Below are 20,022 nucleotides of genomic sequence, written 5' to 3'. Positions count from 1 at the left end.
GTTTTCATATTCTTGTTAACAAAAGTGGGGGAAAAAAAGTTAAACTAATAGAAATAGTTCAAATGAATTTTTGACGTTTATAGCCATCAATGGCAGTGAATGAGTTAACAAAAATCGTATTCATGTCGTTTAATAGCATATAAAGTGGTCTGTCTCTGTGGCCTGTGATTGGCTGACATTCTGTAATCAAGCAAGCAACACAAGTTAGAAAAATAAGACACAAACACATATTTGGATGCAGATTTCTTTATTAAGCAAAAAGATGCATTGCAAAGTTGTTTCCACGACAACAAATTGGCATCAAGGAAGACAAAAAGAAAAGTTGATAACAAACCCAGAAATAGAAAGGCCCCACTGAAGTTGAATATGAGTCGTCGATGTACTATGTTACTCGACTACCAATGATGCACATCTCTGATGCAAACATACGGGATCTCGTCTGAGCAGAGCTGATCCTCCCATTCTCCCTCTGTAAGAAATTAATGTTGAAGTAAGATTCTTAGTTCTTAATTCTTAGCAAACCTCGATGGCCGATTTGACTTACCGCTTTCATCCATTTGCACACAGTCTCCAGTTTCATCAGGCTCAGATGCGTCCGTGTCAAAGTTGGTGAAATCATTATCGGAACCATCAGTCCAGATAAAGTCGTCATTCTGGACGACAAAATCAAAAGCCGGTGAAAAGACTGAGATTGGAAGGACACGTTCAGTGGCAGAACTTTTAATGTTTCACCTCAATGGCATCATGTAAACCGATCCAGGCTTCGTCATCATTACCGCCCGCTCGAATCAGTTCGAGGACGAACGCGTTTTCCAGGTTACTATGAATGGAGACCAAATTCCCGCCAAGAATGTTGCACACACTCTGATGGGGGGAAAAGTGTAAAAAAAAAAGAGGTTATTTTGCCATCTTGATCCATCAGACGAGATCTTTTGACTCTCAACCAAAGCGTTCAATGAAAAGAAAACGGATGGATCGCTTCCTGTAATCACTGTAAGCTGCTTTCAAAAAAAAGACATCATGACTTGTAGAAGTGTCAAAAGTCTTCCATACCTCTGCATCCGCAAAGGTTCTCTCTTCATCTTCGTAGATATAACAGTGGCAGTCCAACTGAGTCCAGCCTTTAGGACAGCTATTGTCTGCAGCACAATCGTAGTTTGAGAAAAAACCCCGAAATACTTCCACTGAAATGGCGACAAGTGGCTGATGTGCAACGACTTACCTTTCACAACAGTGGTAGGTTTAGACCACTGTCGAGAAGAAAAAATATGTTTTTCAAAATCAGACCTTGCAGCATTGTCACAAAGGAAGGCCGCGACGAAGCAAAACGTAAGATTTTAACGCGAAGAAAAATATTTGTAACTTACGACTCCGGTCAACAGTCCACTGATCCCGCAGAGGAGGAACAACGAGCGAAGTCCAAATTCCATCTGCACATTGACAGAAAAACATCACATGAAACAAGACATTGCAACGTTAGCTTGTGAAATGGTGAAACCGTGAAAAAAGTCATCAAGATGTCAAATTGCGTGGTTACCTTTGTGGTGATGCTTGATGCTTGATACTGAGGACGACGGCGAGCCGTCCTTATATACGTTAGGAGACAGTCTTGGAATGCGGCATTGTTTGGTTGATTATGACGAGAAACGTCTCACCCTGGTATCTTCTTAACGACTTCCTCATTCTTGAGGAACAATTACGCTTTTTTTACGCCAATTATCAACAGATCGGACTGGTTTTGCGAGGACATGTGTCAAGTTCTCTGGATTCCCCTTACATGATCCCACACATTTGAATAATAGGAGACAATTATATTATAACAGAGCAGCGCTCTGTCTGTCTGTGCGTGTTCTCCGGTTCAACGACCGGCAGTCCAAGGTGTCATCTACGTCGGGCCTGAAGTCAACTTGGATCGGATCCACCTCCCCGCCCAATGTGGACAGAATAAACGCTATAGCTTGCGTGTCTGAGCCTACAGATGATTTATGTGAGGTGTGTCAGTGACGCACTGGAAGTAAATTATAGGTGGGTGTCAAAAGACGACCATAACTAGAAACATTGTTTAATGACTTGGTTTATATTGTTTTGCCGTTACATTATCAGTGTTTTACACTTTTACAATTCTCTTGGTCTATACTGTACTTGAGTTTGCTTTTGGTATTCTGTGTGAGCCCAACCCTCAACCACCCCCGCCACCGTGCTTTCTGAAAACCTGCAAGCCGTTGGTATGTTCTTTGTTCTGTTCCCGTACTTACATAAATCAACAATGGAACACCTTTAAGGGGGTCTGGTAGATACTGGATCCTTGGACCGTGATGTCGTTATGAGATGAGGACTCACTTTAAGAGTGACAATTGTTGTCTCAAGGAAGTTTTGAACATTTTCAAAGAAAAAGATTTTGCGACCATTAAAATTGTTGGTGAAGGTCTTTGCGGCCGTTGAAAGAACCCTGACGACGAAAAACGAACATTCGCTACCTTCGCAAACCGCTCAGTGAGATATGAGGATGAGGATGTAATACTCATCAATTTAGAATCTAGTGCCAAGTGAAGTGTAAATGTGCGCACGGGCAGAGTTTTCTCTCTTCTGGTATTTTGCTAGACTATCTCTCATTTACTGCTGGTATGCCCTCATACACTATACCGGAACCTTTTCACAAATCATACGAAAACACCCCTGTATTTCTGCGAAATATAACTTTATGAACAAAAAAACAAAAAGAAACAAAAGTACTTTGGTTCTGCAGAATACGGTACAAGACTTCAACCGTAAATACTCAAAGAGCCATTTGAACCGTCTACCACAGATACACACACAAACAAAAAAAAACATTGGGAGCCACAAAACCTTTTTGACATCTAAATTGAGGATAAAACTGAATTATATTTCTTCTGTGTTCTGAGCGTGCGGTCAGTTGTCAATCTGAATTAAAAAGGTCGACAGTATTCCACTTAACAATGCCAATAGAGATCCGGATATCACATGACTATTTCTCTGAACACGCCCCCTGTGGCAGGAAAGTCGCAGCGCCGCGTTAATGGATTACAATGACGAGGGATAAAACTAGCGTTTCACACGTCTTATTATTTAGGTACGTTAGCAACTTAGCATCTGCTAATTCGGCCACCGCCGCCGTCATCTATGCCGTAAAAAGTCTTTATGGGGTTGGTCAGTTATTAAATTCAACTGTGTGTTAAACAGTATCAGCACAAACGAACGGATTCTTCTTTTTGCGTGCTAACTTGCCTGAAGCTAGCCTCCTGAGGCGCTTACTTCAGGCAAATTAGCATCTGCTAATTCGGCCACCATGTACGTAGCTACATCTACTCAACTAACGGATTCAGTAATTGACTCGCCTGCTATGACGTGAGAAGAATCACAAATTATCCGTCTTGTTGTTCGCTCTTTTTATGGCTGCTATGATTGGCGACGCATCGATTCGTCTTTTGGTAGCCTGGAGAATTTTTTTTTGCCTCTTCTCGTGGCGTTTGCCGTTTACTCAAAGTGGCAGACGCGGTTTCTATGCTGCCAAAATGGCTGCGCTAACGCCCATAACGTCCGGATCTCTATTCGAATATACATTTTTACCAGGTTAATGGGATTTTTCTCCTGAACCACAGCAGTGTCAACACATCAGGACTGAATTGACATCACCTTCGAGCGATTGTTTCATGTAGCATGTAGCATTCAACATTCTGTTTTCGTCACCAACTTTTCTTTTCTTGTCTTAGGTTGAGCCATGGTTTGCGTACTGGAGGTCGTATAGTTTAATCAATTTGGGCGCCAGGTGAGTATGTTTTTTAAAAATGAATACCCTAACTTAAATGTAAATTAAATATGCTCATTATTTTTTGGTCAAAGTCAGCACTAGCAAGAACAATGAAGCTTTATTTCTTTTTTTTTTGGCAAGCTAGTTTTCCATTTCACATACTCAGGTCTCACCTTCTGCGCTTGACAGGTGTGTCAGCTCGTATTGTTGTATGTTTCCGCTTCCTTTGTTAGTAAAAATAGTTTAAATTTCATGCTCTTTTATTTGGAAATAGTTGAACAACAGCTGGGCTTTTTGGCTTTTGTACAGCCGTAGAAAAAAAAATGAAGAAACTGTCATGTCATCTTGTTCATTTGAATGCCTGGTGCCACTAAAAGTGCATCAAGCTGACACAAAAGAAAACACAGACTTTTTGTGAAGTGATTGTGGTTATTATCAAGAAAAACTTTGGAAAATGTTTCAATCAGCTTTGAAATTCAACTCTCATGAGCTGTTTTTGTTGTCATTAATATATTGTTCCAGGCAAATGGACCTTTAGTTGTACTACACATAGCCTTCCATAAATAAATCAACAAATCAACAGAGAAGTCCAGTTCAAACGCCTCCAAGACCCTATTGGATGGTCTGGATTAATATTTTGGTCTTGTAGGTGCGAACAAGTCCTGCAAAACATTTTCTGGAGGGCTGCAAGTCTTGATCAGTACTGATCCTATTGAAATGGAGCTACAACTTACAAGTCCTTGAGGAAAGTCCTTGAGGAGCATAGAACACTTCCTGAATGAGTACTAGTCCTGGCATATTACAGGTCCTGATCAGGACTGGATCTGGAGGAGGGATACAGCTACTGCTCCAATTTCTGGATGATGAACTTAGAGAAGTCTTCAGGACTACATCTGTATGTTTCAGATTTTTTAAGATGTGTACAGGTAGGACCTAGGAGCGGGTGGGACATTTCTTGGAGGAGTACTGGTCCTGAAAAAAGTCCAAGCATCTGCCTTCTCACAACCCAATATGTCAGCAGCAGGGCTGGCCTGGCCTTCATTAACTCATTAACTGCCATTGACGGCTATAGACGTCAAAAAATCATTTGAACTATTTCTATTAGTTAAACATTTTTTCCACTTTTGTTAACAAGAATGTGAAACCCTACCATTTTTTTATTGTACATTTAGAACAAATATAAAATTTGTGATTAATCGTGAGTTAACTAGGGAAGTCATGCGATTAATTACAATTAAAATTGTAATCGCCTGATGCCCCAAATTTTTTATAATCTTTTCTTTTTTGAAATCACGTCAGGTGAATACAATTTTTCATTGTAATTAATCACATGACTTCAATAATTAACTCACGATTAATCACAAATTTTACATCTGTTTTAAATGTACAATATATATTTATATATAGTTTTTTAGGTTTTCATACTCTTATTAACAAAAGTGAAAAACTAATAGAAAAAGTTCAAATGAAATTTTATTTTTCTATTTTTTTAATTATTTATTTTTTATTTATTTATTTATTTATTTATTTCTAAGAAGAGCTCACTATTGTTCATTCGGTAATGTCATCATCATTGCTCTTTTTTTTTTGTATTTTTTTTTTTTTTTGTATGTGGGTGAGTATTAGTATGTGCGTGCGAGTTCAAATTAATTTTTGACGTCTATAGCCGTCAATAGCAGTGAATGAGTTCAAATTAAACCTGTTTTTGTTTTTTTGTTTTTTAGGCGCGGAACAGAGTCATTCCTGCTTGCAGCTTTATATTATATTTATTCCTAATTCTGTTTTCTTTTTGGTGTTCTCCTGGCCATGTACTCTGGCGTTGCCATCCATCCATCTCTGCTCCGCCCGGCCTCATTAGCAAAAGGGGTGCAGAAACTCCCTGCGGCCAATGGATCGAAATGGACACGAAAAGGTGAGAACAAGCTCCGGCGACCAGGTTGAGCCTAACAGTAGCCGGTGTCTTTTGTCTATCTCGCCACTGCTTCATCCTACCTTTTGATCCTCAGTTAATTCGCCAACGGAATTCATGTCCTACTAATCTATTCAGTCATCTATACGAGCATATGCATGTCCTGATCACCACCTCGCAGGTCTGAAATTGGCCACCACCCCAGGCCAAATCCTTTTTGTAAGACAATAACACTTTTCTGATTTGCTGTTTTTGAGACCAAGATTGAAGCAGGAACAATTAACTAATTCGCTGCCATTGACGGCTATAAACGTCGAAAATTCATTTGAACTATTTCTATTAGTTTAACATTTTTTTCCACTTTTGTTAACAAGAGTATGAAAACCTAGACATTTTTTTAAAATAATATATATATATTTTTTAAGATTATTAAAAAATTAGGGGCGTCAGGCGACTAAAATTTGTAATTGTAATTAATCGCATGACTTCACAAATTTTATAATTTTATATGTTTTAAATGTACAATAATTTTCTTCTAGGTTTTCCTACTCTTGTTAACAAAAGTGCGAAAAAAAAGTTAAACTAATAGAAATAGTTCAAATGAATTTTTGACGTCTATAGCCGTCAATGGCAGTGAATGAGTTAATTAAGCTCTCTGGAAAAGGATCTGTGTGTTGTGCCAGCAGTAAACTCACTCCTCAACTAGACTGCAACCAGGGTCCCATGTAGAAGATCTGGATACCACAGACAACATATTTCTTTTGACACGCACACACAAAAACAAAAAAACTTAATAAAGAAAATTGAATAAACCTAAAAAGAGAGAGCGAGAGAGAGAGAGAGAGAGAGACTGTAAACGTTTGACACGTCCAAATATCCGTATCATGTGTGAAGCAGTGACAAAGACATGCTCACAAGAAAAAAAAAATTATATTATAACAGAGCAGCGCTCTGTCTGTCTGTGCGTGTTCTCCGGTTCAACGACCGGCAGTCCAAGGTGTCATCTACGTCGGGCCTGAAGTCAACTTGGATCGGATCCACCTCCCCGCCCAATGTGGACAGAATAAACGCTATAGCTTGCGTGTCTGAGCCTACAGATGATTTATGTGAGGTGTGTCAGTGACGCACTGGAAGTAAATTATAGGTGGGTGTCAAAAGACGACCATAACTAGAAACATTGTTTAATGACTTGGTTTATATTGTTTTGCCGTTACATTATCAGTGTTTTACACTTTTACAATTCTCTTGGTCTATACTGTACTTGAGTTTGCTTTTGGTATTCTGTGTGAGCCCAACCCTCAACCACCCCCGCCACCGTGCTTTCTGAAAACCTGCAAGCCGTTGGTATGTTCTTTGTTCTTTTCCCGTACTTACATAAATCAACAATGGAACACCTTTAAGGGGGTCTGGTAGATACTGGATCCTTGGACCGTGATGTCGTTATGAGATGAGGGCTCACTTGAAGAGTGACAATTGTTGTCTCAAGGAAGTTTTGAAAATTTTCAAAGAAAAAGATTTTGCGACCATTAAAATTGTTGGTGAAGGTCTTTGCGGCCGTTGAAAGAACCCTGACGACGAAAAACGAACATTCGCTACCTTCGCAAACCGCTCAGTGAGATATGAGGATGAGGATGTAATACTCATCAATTTAGAATCTAGTGCCAAGTGAAGTGTAAATGTGCGCACGGGCAGAGTTTTCTCTCTTCTGGTATTTTGCTAGACTATCTCTCATTTACTGCTGGTATGCCCTCATACACTATACCGGAACCTTTTCACAAATCATACGAAAACACCCCTGTATTTCTGCGAAATATAACTTTATGAACAAAAAAACAAAAAGAAACAAAAGTACTTTGGTTCTGCAGAATACGGTACAAGACTTCAACCGTAAATACTCAAAGAGCCATTTGAACCGTCTACCACAGATACACACACACACAAAAAAAAACATTGGGAGCCACAAAACCTTTTTGACATCTAAATTGAGGATAAAGAAAATTGAATAAACCTAAAAAGAGAGAGAGAGAGAGAGAGAGAGAGAGAGAGAGAGAGAGAGAGAGAGAGAGAGAGAGAGAGAGAGAGAGAGAGAGAGACTGTAAACATTTGACACGTCCAAATATCCGTATCATGTGTGAAGCAGTGACAAAGACATGCTCACAAGAAAAAAAACATTTCTTCAATTAACTGCCATTGACGGCTACCAATTTTATTGAGTCAAAGTTAAAGTGTTAACTGATTAATTAACTCATTCACTGCCATTGATTGCTATAAACGTCAAAAATTCATTTGATCTAATTCTATGAGTTTTAACTTTTTTTCCCACTTTTTTAACAAGAGTATGAAAACCTAAAAATTGTTATTGTAAATTTGTGATTAATTGTAAATTAACTAGTGAAGTCATGCGATTAATTACGATTAAAAATTTTAATCGCCTGTCACCGCTAATTTTTAATAAACTTTTTAAAAATGAATTCATGGCAGTGAATGCGTTAATCACAAAAAAATATCGCATTAATTATGAATTAACAACCAATTAAATTGGTTACAATAGAAAGTAAGTCTTGATAGATCACTTGAGAATATGTTTATTGTATCCATTTATTGTATTCTAAATGTATTTATTAGTGCTGTCAAAGTTAAAGCGTTAACTGATTAATTAACTCATTCACTGCCATTGATGGCTATAAACGTCAAAAATTCATTAAAACTATTTCTATGAGTTCAACATTTTTTCACACTTTTTTTTTAACAAGAGTATGAAAACCTAAAAATTGTTATTGTACATTTAGAACAGACATAAAATTTGTGATTAATCGTAAGTTAACTAGTGAAGTCATGCGATTAATTACGATTGAAAAATGGCTGTCACCCCAAAATTTTAATGATCTTTTTTTAAATTAATTTATGGCAGTGAATGAGTTAATCACAAAAAAAATTTACATTAATTATGAATTAACGCAGATTAATGGCACTATTCATTTTGACCATAGATGATCCTTTAGCCTTTTTAGCGTGACAGCGGATGGCTACGTTTAAGGTAGCACAGGTTGTGTTTGAGCAACAAACATAATTACATGCATTCAAGTCAAGCATTTAATAAATGTTTGCGTATCACATTTAGAAGATTCGTTCATGTCAAAATATTGGGGTTATTTTTTATTTCATTTTAAATTATGCAAATAATTAGCTGATTAGAAAAAGAGGAGGATGAGCGTGTGCAGTGGATCAAAAAATGTTGAAGACGTCCTCATGATATTAAATGTCTAAAGAATTAACACATAACCGGTGCTCTTCAAATTTGGCGGGGATTTTTTTTTGATGAAAATGACTTTTTTGTTAAGCGATTAATCGTGATTAATCAAAATTCTAAGATGTGATTAATCTGATTTAAAAAAAATACCGTTTGACAGCTCTAGTATTTATTAATTATTATGCGATTGCAGTATAATGTAGTGTTTAAAAATGGAAATGTGTGTCTCGATAGATCAGTAGACTTCACCAGCTTAGAGCCCTAGTGGTAGTGTGTCTGCCCTGAAACTGAGATCGTGGGTTCAATCCCCATGGCCGAGTCATACCAAAAACTATAAAAATGGGACCCATTTACCTCCCTGCTCGACACTCAGCATTACGGGTTGGAATTGGTGGGTTAGATCACCAAATAATTCCTGAGCATGGCCCTTACTGCTGCTCACCGCTCCCTCATGGTCGGGTCAAATGTGGAGAACGAATTTCACAATCGCTGGTACTTTTTTTCGGGATGCCTCGAACACAAGTTAACCAATCTTTTGGTCAGAATGTCCAATTTGTATTGGTTGGCCCAATCACCAATACAAATTCCATTCCAGAGTGGTTGTTTTCTACCAGCTGGATTGGTCAAACGTCCACTTCCTCCTTACATACGTACATATGTAACATACGTACGCGCATACGTAATACAATGCATACAGTAGCGACATTTACATACATACTTAGAGCACAACTACAGTATATAAAATACCGTCTATAATATTGAGAGATAAACCGTGTGTTGATATAAGCTTACATTACAGACGATGCATGCATCACTTGACGTAACCGTGACAACGTCGTTCTCCTCGGTGTGTATTGATTGCTAATCAATGTAGCATTAGTGGGAGTATGTATGTGTGTGTGATTAGGTGTGTTTGTGTACACGTGTGTGTTTGTGTGCGTGGGTGCAGGAGCCCTACTGACATTTGTTACTGAGCTGGTGAAAGGGAAAACAACCACAATGCAGCCACGGCATTCAGACACACGATGGCAGCAAACCTCTGCCTTGATTTGGGGAAAAGGGGATCTGAAATGGTTTCAAGTCTGCATGATGCTTTTTCTTTGAGCAGAACTTCTACTTTACTGCAGGAAAAAAAGGAAAGATAAAGACTAACACGCCTGAAAATTGGCTTTGTTAGCTTGTTATCGTCTTTATGCTTTAAGACTCTTATTTTGACACTTTAAATCATCTCACGGCCACGAGATTCTTCGACACAGTCCTCCAATAAATATGACCTAGGTCATTTTGAAAAGGTGCCAAATTACAACAAAGTGTTACGTATTTTAGTTTAGCGACCTCTATCGGCCATGTTAAATAGCGCAAAAATACAAAAGTGGGACTTGAACTCAGTCCATCTGGTCGTAAGACGAGTGTTTATCTGACTGAGCGACATGTTTTGTATCTAGGGGTGTTAGAAAAAAATCGATTCGGCAATATATCGCGATATTACAGAACGCAATTCTCGAATCGATTCGATATGCGGCCGAATCAATTTTTTTACTTCTTTTTTTTTATGGGAATATTCAACAAAACGTCTTACTTAGGGTTAGGATTCACACATTAAGCATGGAAGAATGTTATAATAATGGAACATTAACCTTAATATTTAATTTCAGCGCTGTTCAAACATGAAACAGACTGCAACCGGAATTTTCAGATAAAAAAATACATTTTCATACAAATCTTACAATGTACATGTACCAGTTTACTTTTTAGTATTTTCTAAATTTGAGTAAAAAACAACAACGCAATAATCGGGATTAATCGGCATCGAATCGTGACCTATGAATCGTGATACGAATCGAATCGCCAGCGACTAGGCATTTCACACCGCTATTTGTAACGGCCTACAACCTCACTGTTCCTTTTCCTAATCTCAACCATTCGTGTCCCATGTAAAGACGTAACGTGTACTGAAAGTGTAACGCTAACCCAAAACCATTAGTCCGCCGACGAATTGACATACATGTCAACACTAAAAAAGACACTAAAATCATAACTTGCCTGTCAGCTCGGTAAGATAAACGTTTGTCTTCCAACCAGATGACCCGGATTCCATTCCCATTGCGATTTTTTCGCTATTGCTGATACAACATGGCCGATACGATAGAGGTCTCTAAACTACAATATGTAACACTTGGTCGTATTTTGGTGCACGGTAAAACGACCGATATGGTCGTTATAGTTTGAGGACTTGTTGGATTCTTACTTTGATCGGTCAAAATGTCTTGCGGATCAAAGACTTTGATCTCGACCCTTTTCCAAAGAGTCCTGCTTTGCCTTGCTTGTCTCGTGACTCAAAACACTCTTATGACACTAGGGCCATTTCTTCCGTACCGTACTGAAGCCTGATTACTTTTACCCTTCAAATATTCCTGTTTTCCAAGAAGGCTTCCATATTGTGCCTCAGGAGAATCCATCTGCGCTCCTCCTCCACAATTTTTCAATTCACTCCACTTTTAAATGCAGTTTGGAGGGGCAGTCTTATCACAGTGTATTTTTTTCTCTCAGTAAACAAACATGCAGGCAGATACACCTGCGCATGCATTTTATTTTGAAAAACACATCAAGAAGATCAAGAAGGGAGTGGAAGGCGAATGAATTTTAACGCATACATCTTATCTGCTTTATTGGAAAAGTAAAATGTAAAATAGGGAGCACAAGCGCGCACACATTTATAAGGCACCAACTGGATGAGAATGACAATTTATTTTTCAGTCGTATAACTAATTTGCCGTATTAACTCATTCACTGCCATTGACGGTTATAAACGTCAAAAAAATCATTTACATTTTTCTATTAGTTTAACATTTGTTTCTACTTTTGTTAACAAGAGTGAAAACCTAGATTTTTTTTATTGCGCATTTAGAACAGATATAAAATGTTATAAATTTTTGGGGAAGTCATGCGATTAATTCCGATAAAAAATTGTAATCGCCTGACGCCCTTAATTTTTAATAATCATCTTGTCAGGCGATTACGATTTTTAATTGTAATTAATCGCATGACTTCACTAGTTAACTCACGATTAATCTGTTCTAAATGTACAATAAAGATTTTTTTCCCTAGGTTTTCATATTCTTGTTAACAAAAGTGGGGGGAAAAAAGTTAAACTAATAGAAATAGTTCAAATGAATTTTTGACGTTTATAGCCGTCAATGGCAGTGAATGAGTTAACAAAAATCGTATTCATGTCGTTTAATAGCATATAAGTGTGGTCTGTCTCTGTGGCCTGTGATTGGCTGACATTCTGTAATCAAGCAACACAAGTTAGAAAAATAAGACACAAACACATATTTGGATGCAGATTTCTTTATTAAGCTAAAAGATGCATTGCAAAGTTGTTTCCACGACAACAAATTGGCATCAAGGAAGACAGTTGAATATGAGTCGTCGATGTACTATGTTACTCGACTACCAATGATGCACATCTATGATGCAAACATACGGGATCTCGTCTGAGCAGAGCTCATCCTCCCATTCTCCCTCTGTAAGAAATGAATGTTGAAGTAAGATTCTTAGTTCTTAATTCTTAGCAAACCTTGATGGCCGATTTGACTTACCGCTTTCATCCATTTGCACACAGTCTCCAGTTTCATTAGGCTCAGATAAGACGTCAAAGTTGGTGAAATCATTATCGGAACCATCAGTCCAGATAAAGTCGTCATTCTGGACGACAAAATCAAAAGCCGGTGAAAAGACTGAGATTGGAAGGACACGTTCAGTGGCAGAACTTTTAATGTTTCACCTCAATGGCATCATGTAAACCGATCCAGGCTTCGCCATCATTACCGCCCGCTCGAATCAGTTCGAGGACGAGCGCGTTTTCCAGGTTACTATGAATGGAGACCAAATTCCCGCCAAGAATGTTGCACACACTCTGATGGGGGAAAAAGTGTAAAAAAAAAAAAGAGGTTATTTTGCCATTTTGATCCATCAGACGAGATCTTTTGACTCTCAACCAAAGCGTTCAATGAAAAGAAAACGGATGGATTGCTTCCTGTAATCACTGTAAGCTGCTTTCAAAAAAAGACATCATGACTTGTAAAAGTGTCAAAAGTCTTCCATACCTCTGCATCCGCAAAGGTTCTGTCTTCATCTTCGTAGATATAACAGTGGCAGTCCAACTGAGTCCAGCCTTTAGGACAGCTATTGTCTGCAGCACAATCGTAGTTTGAGAAAAAAAAACGAAATACTTCCACTGAAATGGCGACAAGTGGCTGATGTGCAACGACTTACCTTTCGCAACAGTGGTAGGTTTAGACCACTGTCGAGAAGAAAAAAGATGTTTTTTCAAAATCAGACCTTGCAGCATTGTCACAAAGGAAGGCCGCGACGAAGCAAAACGTAAGATTTTAACGCGAAGAAAAATATTTGTAACTTACGACTCCGGTCAACAGTCCACTGATCCCGCAGAGGAGGAACAACGAGCGAAGTCCAAATTCCATCTGCACATTGACAGAAAAACATCACATGAAACAAGACATTGCAACGTTAGCTTGTGAAATGGTGAAACCGTGAAAAAGTCATCAAGATGTCAAATTGCGTGGTTACCTTTGTGGTGATGCTTGATGCTTGATACTGAGGACGACGGCGAGCCGTCCTTATATACGTTATGAGACAGTCTTGGAATGCGGCATTGTTTGGTTGATTATGATGAGAAACGTCTCACCCTGGTATCTTCTTAACGACTTCCTCATTCTTGAGGAACAATTACGCTTTTTTTACGCCAATTATCAACAGATCGGACTGGTTTTGCGAGGACATGTGTCAAGTTCTCTGGATTCCCCTTACATGATCCCACGCATTTGAATAATAGTATAATATAATATAATAATAAATATATTATAACAGAGCAGCGCTCTGTCTGTCTGTGCGTGTTCTCCGGTTCAACGACCGGCAGTCCAAGGTGTCATCTACGTCGGGCCTGAAGTCAACTTGGATCGGATCCACCTCCCCGCCCAATGTGGACAGAATAAACGCTATAGCTTGCGTGTCTGAGCCTACAGATGATTTATGTGAGGTGTGTCAGTGACGCACTGGAAGTAAATTATAGGTGGGTGTCAAAAGACGACCATAACTAGAAACATTGTTTAATGACTTGGTTTATATTGTTTTGCCGTTACATTATCAGTGTTTTACACTTTTACAATTCTCTTGGTCTATACTGTACTTGAGTTTGCTTTTGGTATTCTGTGTGAGCCCAACCCTCAACCACCCCCGCCACCGTGCTTTCTGAAAACCTGCAAGCCGTTGGTATGTTCTTTGTTCTGTTCCCGTACTTACATAAATCAACAATGGAACACCTTTAAGGGGGTCTGGTAGATACTGGATCCTTAGACCGTGATGTCGTTATGAGATGAGGGCTCACTTGAAGAGTGACAATTGTGGTCTCAAGGAAGTTTTGAACATTTTCAAAGAAAAAGATTTTGCGACCATTAAAATTGTTGGTGAAGGTCTTTGCGGCCGTTGAAAGAACCCTGACGACGAAAAACGAACATTCGCTACCTTCGCAAACCGCTCAGTGAGATATGAGGATGAGGATGAGGATGTAATACTCATCAATTTAGAATCTAGTGCCAAGTGAAGTGTAAATGTGCGCACGGGCAGAGTTTTCTCTCTTCTGGTATTTTGCTAGACTATCTGTCATTTACTGCTGGTATGCCCTCATACACTATACCGGAACCTTTTCACAAATCATACGAAAACACCCCTGTATTTCTGTGAAATATAACTTTATGAACAAAAAAAACAAAAAAGAAACAAAAGTACTTTGGTTCTGCAGAATACGGTACAAGACTTCAACCGTAAATACTCAAAGAGCCATTTGAACCGTCTACCACAGATACACACACACACAAAAAAAAAACATTGGGAGCCACAAAACCTTTTTGACATCTAAATTGAGGATAAAACTGAATTATATTTCTTCTGTGTTCTGAGCGTGCGGTCAGTTGTCAATCTGAATTAAAAAGGTCGACAGTATTCCACTTAACAATGCCAATAGAGATCCGGATATCACATGACTATTTCTCTGAACACGCCCCCTGTGGCAGGAAAGTCGCAGCGCCGCGTTAATGGATTACAATGACGAGGGATAAAACTAGCGTTTCACACGTCTTATTATTTAGGTACGTTAGCAACTTAGCATCTGCTAATTCGGCCACCGCCGCCGTCATCTATGCCGTAAAAAGTCTTTATGGGGTTGGTCAGTTATTAAATTCAACTGTGTGTTAAACAGTATCAGCACAAACGAACGGATTCTTCTTTTTGCGTGCTAACTTGCCTGAAGCTAGCCTCCTGAGGCGCTTACTTCAGGCAAATTAGCATCTGCTCATTCAGCCACCATGTACGTAGCTACATCTACTCAACTAACGTAATTGACTCGCCTGCTATGACGTGAGAAGAATCACAAATTATCCGTCTTGTTGTTCGCTCTTTTTATGGCTGCTATGATTGGCGACGCATCGATTCGTCTTTTGGTAGCCTGGAGAATTTTTTTTTGCCTCTTCTTGTGGCGTTTGCCGTTTACTCAGAGTGGCAGACGCGGTTTCTATGCTGCCAAAATGGCTGCGCTAACGCCCATAACGTCCGGATCTCTATTCGAATATAAATTTTTACCAGGTTAATGGGATTTTTCTCCTGAACCACAGCATAGTGTCAACACATCAGGACTGAATTTACATCACCTTCGAGCGATTGTTTCATGTAGCATGTAGCATTCAACATTCTGTTTTCGTCACCAACTTTTCTTTTCTTGTCTTAGGTTTATCCATGGTTTGCGTACTGGAGGTCGTATAGCTTAATCAATTTGGGCGCCAGGTGAGTATGTTTTTTAAAAATGAATACCCTAACTTAAATGTAAATTAAATATGCTCATTATTTTTTGGTCAAAGTCAGCACTAGCAAGAACAATAAAGCTTTGTTTATTTTTTTTTTGGCAAGCTAGTTTTCCATTTCACATACTCAGGTCTCACCTTGTATGTGATGTAGTCTTCAGGACTACATCTGTATGTTTCAGATTTTTTAAGATGTGTACAGGTAGGACCTAGGAGCGGGTGGGACATTTCTTGGAGGAGTACTGGTCCTGAATCAATACAGTCTTCGTTTCAGGACCAGATCTGGAGGTGTAGTGCAGGCTCTGCTGGAGTCCAGTTCCGTCTTCCAGATGAGAACTGGTCTTGTAGGTGTACAATTAAATTCCTGGAGGAGTTCTGGTCCTGGATGAGTACAGGTCTTTATCAAAACTGGAGTACAAGTCCAGATACTCAAGGACTTAACATGTCTAGTTTGGATGTGGTTTTGTAGGTGTGTACACGTCTTGGAGAAAGGTGGTAAAAGTCCTGACGGAGTACTGGTCCTGGTCCTGGATCAGCAAACGTCAGAGACAAAGCAACAGCAATCCAAAGCAGGTGGGAGGGGGAAGACGAGGGAGGAGGGGGAAGGGGTCCAATGATGGCGAAAATTAATTGCCTCCAGCGTGTGATTGGCTGCCGGCGTTGCAGAAGAGGAGCGAGCGGCGTAAAGAAGAGACGCGCTCCCCTTCTTCATCGTCGTCAGTAAGAACAATTTGACGGGAAACCTCAAAATCCTGAATGACGCCAGCCTGCTGGCTCCGCACGCGAACCAGCAGCACATTTCTTTCCGGAGAGATGGATGAAGAGGAGGCTTTCGCCGTGGAAGCGCTGCCCAGGCAGGGATCACCGTGCGTGGGGGCGATCGGAGGCGGCTGCTCCTAAAACATCTGGAGGAGGCTCGGAGACATCTGGAAAGGTGCACTGCGAGCTAGTATGATAATGATAATGTAGACAATCATGTTGTTAAATTGAAAAAATGTAATGAATCAAATGACACGATTATGTTGGCTATTTTTAGAACATGTTATTAAATGTGATTTTTTTTTTCTTTTTTTATTGTATTTGACATTTTTGTTCTAAATCTAGAAAGAATACAGGATTTAAATTAAATGTATTCTTCTGGCCCTTTTGTTTTCCTTAGAAAAAAATAATATAATATGCAAAGTGTTTATGATGATTAAGAAGTGAGCAAAATAGGATGGTAATATTAATCATAAATAAGTTGGAACGCCATTGGAGTAAAATAATATATATTTATTTCAGTACATGGACCAAAACGAAACAGAAGAACATTTTTGGCTTGGCCGTTTTCATCAGAAGTGCAATTTTCCTGTTGGATATTTAATAATGTTAAAATGTTTTTATAATTTTTGTTTGGTATTATTTTACATCAATATTTGTGTGTACGCAGTCCCATCATTGTCCTTTCTCTGGTATCGATTTCCAGGGGAGAAATTCCAAGTGGATTTTTTGGGAAGAATTGACCATGCAGCGCAAATCCGGAGAACGGAGGATGCTCTATCGTGGATTCAGATCTATCGTGGAATCATAGCGCCAGCGCTGGATTTGAATTCTTCACTGGATTGAAACTAATCCCTGGAAACAGCATATCTCTGCTTTTATTTCAACCACCACTGAAATCATAGCTCCATCGCTGGACTTAGTCACTGCATTTAATTTAATTGATTAAAGGGAAATTCAATTAACACTTTTTTTTGTGTTATAAAGGGTTAGCTCAAGGGCACTTTGACAGTAGCCAGGAATTAGACCAGCATCTTGCCAGCAACGAGTTGCCATTTTTCATGTGTTGTCCACAATTAGCCTTGACCTGTGGCCATTTGCAATTACAACAACTTGATTGGATTTTGGATTTTGCTCACGCCTCCTTTACATAGTTGGAGGCTTTTTTCCCCCCGAGGTGTTGGAAATGTAACAAGAAGTTGCCCTGCAGACATCTTGCCTACTTCCGGCAAATTGGAGAAGAAAGTCAAGAACCAAGGTTCCTGTCCCCACTCTTTCCATCACAAACTCTTACTGGAAGTTTTAGGATCTTTATCAACCTGATTGAAAATTGGAGGAGCAGCCGAGGAGGAAGGGCCGATGTGCAGGTGAAAGTCGGCATCATGGGCTGCAACATGTGTGTGGTCAGACGTCCCGAGGAGCGCTACAAGGTCATGTACCAGGTATGTCGACTTTGAACGGCACAGACAGAATGTCATCCTACTGCCAACATTATTAGGACATTTGGAATCAAGTGCATTACAAGCGGGAAGTGAAAACGTGACATGAAATTTGATTAACCACCCTGTTGCGCACAAATGTTACAGGGTCATTTTGACGCGTGGCATGAAAAAAGCATTATGAGCTTCAGTACTAAATATTTAAGTTACCTTTCACAGATACTGGTCCAAGGAAAGCAATTAAATTATTTTCCCGTGATGCTCAATGGTTCTTGGGTCAGTTTGAACCAGGGCATGTTTAATTATACAAACATGGCATTAATAACCATTTGAATCAACATTTCATGCATTTTGATTTTAATATTGTTTTTCTGTTGCATTGAATATATTTTTTCAGTAAAAAAATAAATAAATAATCTGTCATTAAAAATAAATTGTTCAGAAAAACAACAAAATGTTCCATAAAATAGAAAAATATATAAAACATAATTAAAAAAAAATATATAAAAAAACAAAAAAACAAAGCTCCCCCAAAAAATAGTCACAAAAACATGAGTTTCTTTTTTTTTTTAGATGCAGTGCAGTGCAAGTGAATGCAACACCCGTCGTTGTTTTGGACACTTATGCTTCCGAACAGGTTTAATTTCAGTAACTATTTTACTGAGAAATGGATCCATTTGACAGGAGGGTTAAGAATGGAAGGTTTTGCCATTAACTTAATCATATTTTAATTGAATGTAAATATTTAACACAACCTACTCCATGTTTTGTTTTGTTTTTTTGGATGTATTATTTGTTTTTTTGCATGTAATTTGCAGGAATCCCAATCCAAACAAAAATTGTCTGTCATAGGGCAAAACTTGAATGTTGAAATATTACATTAATTGGCACAAGGGCTGAAATGATAATAATGTGACTTTTAGATTTACATTTTTTTTCTTTTGCCCGTTTCTCAATGCTTCTCGGCCACCATTGAATTGTCACAGTTTCTGCATGTGAAGCATATGCATGAACGAACATCCTCTTCCTTGACAACCAGCCCAAACCCCCCCCGTCCCCAACCTTCACCACCAGCAGCACCTAGTCTTCACTTTGCTAACTAAGTGCGCCTCAGTGGGATGTTGTTGCCGTGGTGACTGCTGCCATTACGCAAGCCGCACTCATGTTGCATCGCTTCGCAGCTGCCGCTGAATGCACACGTTGGAATGCATTATATTATTATTATTATATATTATTATTATTATTAAAAAAGGTTTTCATTCAAATTCATTGATAGTGGAAAATACATTTTAAATGATGAGAATTTAAAGGCGCTGAGAATCATAATGTGTAGGTGTAATTAACACAATCTTGAGTTACTCATACGGGGGAAACATATATAATTTCGAATAATTAAAAAAAAATCATTCCTAGTAATTCTTCAAATTGTATTCTTAGAAAGCAATAAATAGTGATGTAATCTGGTCAGTGTTGCCATTGCAAAATATACTATATTATTCTTTCATTTAAAAATCTCTTAATATTACACTTTTTATTTTTACTAAAATGGCATTGCTCTTGCAACATATGACCTAATCTTACAAAAAAAATTGTTCTTACATGTTGCTATTGAATTTCAGACTTTATTATAGTTAAATTACTTTTTTCTCCCAAAATTAAACTCTTTTGAAAAATACAACTTTGACTATTTCCTGGAAAAAAAAATACAACTTTTTGTCTTGAAAAAAAATGGACTGTGTTTTCATTTAATTATGGGCCTGCTGAGCGGAGCACCGCAGGCACATATTACTATCCTAGGAAAAAGGGGTTTATTATTATTGGTGCGTTTCTTATTATATTATACTTCCACAGATTTTTCCGCAAAAATGCGGCCCGTACCGTAGATCGCACCGGGACAAATGAGGTATCAAACGATGCGGCTCAATCTGACTCGCTGCGCTATTATTTTTCTAGGAATTCCCAGTTACCATGGCGACGCTATTCCCAAAAAACTCCCCAAAAAAGTCCCATAGGAATGA

The 20,022-nt window shown here is 38.7% G+C and overlaps 3 protein-coding genes across 20 annotated transcripts in view; 1 reads left to right on the top strand and 2 right to left on the bottom strand.

Moving 5' to 3' along the window:
- The window catches only part of LOC147179940 (PDZ domain-containing protein 4-like), a 123,330-nt gene that overhangs the window by 75,716 nt on the left and 27,592 nt on the right, over positions 1-20,022 (top strand). For 3 of the 18 annotated variants that reach the window (XM_086067476.1, XM_086067483.1, XM_086067472.1), the window contains 5 exons: positions 3,732-3,787; positions 5,628-5,681; positions 15,734-16,379; positions 16,447-16,740; positions 17,272-18,007. In XM_086067476.1, coding sequence (XP_085923602.1) covers positions 17,948-18,007 — 60 coding nt within the window. In that variant the 5' untranslated portion in view covers positions 3,732-3,787; positions 5,628-5,681; positions 15,734-16,379; positions 16,447-16,740; positions 17,272-17,947. Of the gene's footprint in view, positions 1-3,731; positions 3,788-5,627; positions 5,682-13,851; positions 14,024-15,733; positions 16,380-16,446; positions 16,741-17,271; positions 18,008-20,022 lie in introns of those variants that run through there. The other 15 variants (XM_086067480.1, XM_086067482.1, XM_086067486.1 and 12 more) reach the window with 13 other exon arrangements.
- Positions 231-1,611, bottom strand: LOC147179942 (lithostathine-1-alpha-like). The gene is made up of 7 exons (XM_086067489.1): positions 1,538-1,611; positions 1,368-1,430; positions 1,223-1,250; positions 1,054-1,139; positions 733-864; positions 545-653; positions 231-469 (listed from the first exon to the last, which is right to left on the bottom strand). The coding sequence occupies exons 2-7, from the start codon at positions 1,428-1,430 to the stop codon at positions 396-398; spliced, it is 492 nt and encodes a 163-aa protein (XP_085923615.1). The 5' UTR covers positions 1,538-1,611; the 3' UTR covers positions 231-395.
- LOC147179941 (lithostathine-1-alpha-like) lies at positions 12,345-13,533 on the bottom strand. The gene is made up of 7 exons (XM_086067490.1): positions 13,522-13,533; positions 13,353-13,415; positions 13,207-13,234; positions 13,038-13,123; positions 12,716-12,847; positions 12,531-12,636; positions 12,345-12,455 (listed from the first exon to the last, which is right to left on the bottom strand). Exons 2-7 carry the CDS (start codon positions 13,413-13,415, stop codon positions 12,382-12,384), a joined length of 489 nt encoding a protein of 162 aa, XP_085923616.1. The 5' UTR covers positions 13,522-13,533; the 3' UTR covers positions 12,345-12,381.

The sequence above is a fragment of the Leptonotus elevatus genome, chromosome 2, assembly GCF_054856555.1.
Source record: "Leptonotus elevatus isolate MCC_2025b chromosome 2, RoL_Lele_1.0, whole genome shotgun sequence".
NCBI classification, from domain to species: Eukaryota; Metazoa; Chordata; class Actinopteri; order Syngnathiformes; family Syngnathidae; genus Leptonotus; species Leptonotus elevatus.
The sequence above is the reverse complement of the archived record's forward strand: the minus strand, read 5'-3'. Positions and strand labels throughout refer to the sequence as shown.

Bases quoted from the DNA above. Each gene is read 5' to 3' on its own strand.
- LOC147179942 (XM_086067489.1), bottom strand. From the start codon at position 1,430: ATGGAATTTGGACTTCGCTCGTTGTTCCTCCTCTGCGGGATCAGTGGA. The intron at 1,251-1,367 runs GTAAGTTACAAA...TCTTCTCGACAG, and splicing joins GTGGACTGTTGACCGGAGTC to TGGTCTAAACCTACCACTGT. The intron at 470-544 runs GTAAGTCAAATC...AATTTCTTACAG, and splicing joins TGTGCAAATGGATGAAAGCG to AGGGAGAATGGGAGGATCAG.
- LOC147179941 (XM_086067490.1), bottom strand. From the start codon at position 13,415: ATGGAATTTGGACTTCGCTCGTTGTTCCTCCTCTGCGGGATCAGTGGA. The intron at 13,124-13,206 runs GTAAGTCGTTGC...ATTGTGCTGCAG, and splicing joins ACCTACCACTGTTGCGAAAG to ACAATAGCTGTCCTAAAGGC. The intron at 12,848-13,037 runs GTATGGAAGACT...TTCCCCCATCAG, and splicing joins GAACCTTTGCGGATGCAGAG to AGTGTGTGCAACATTCTTGG.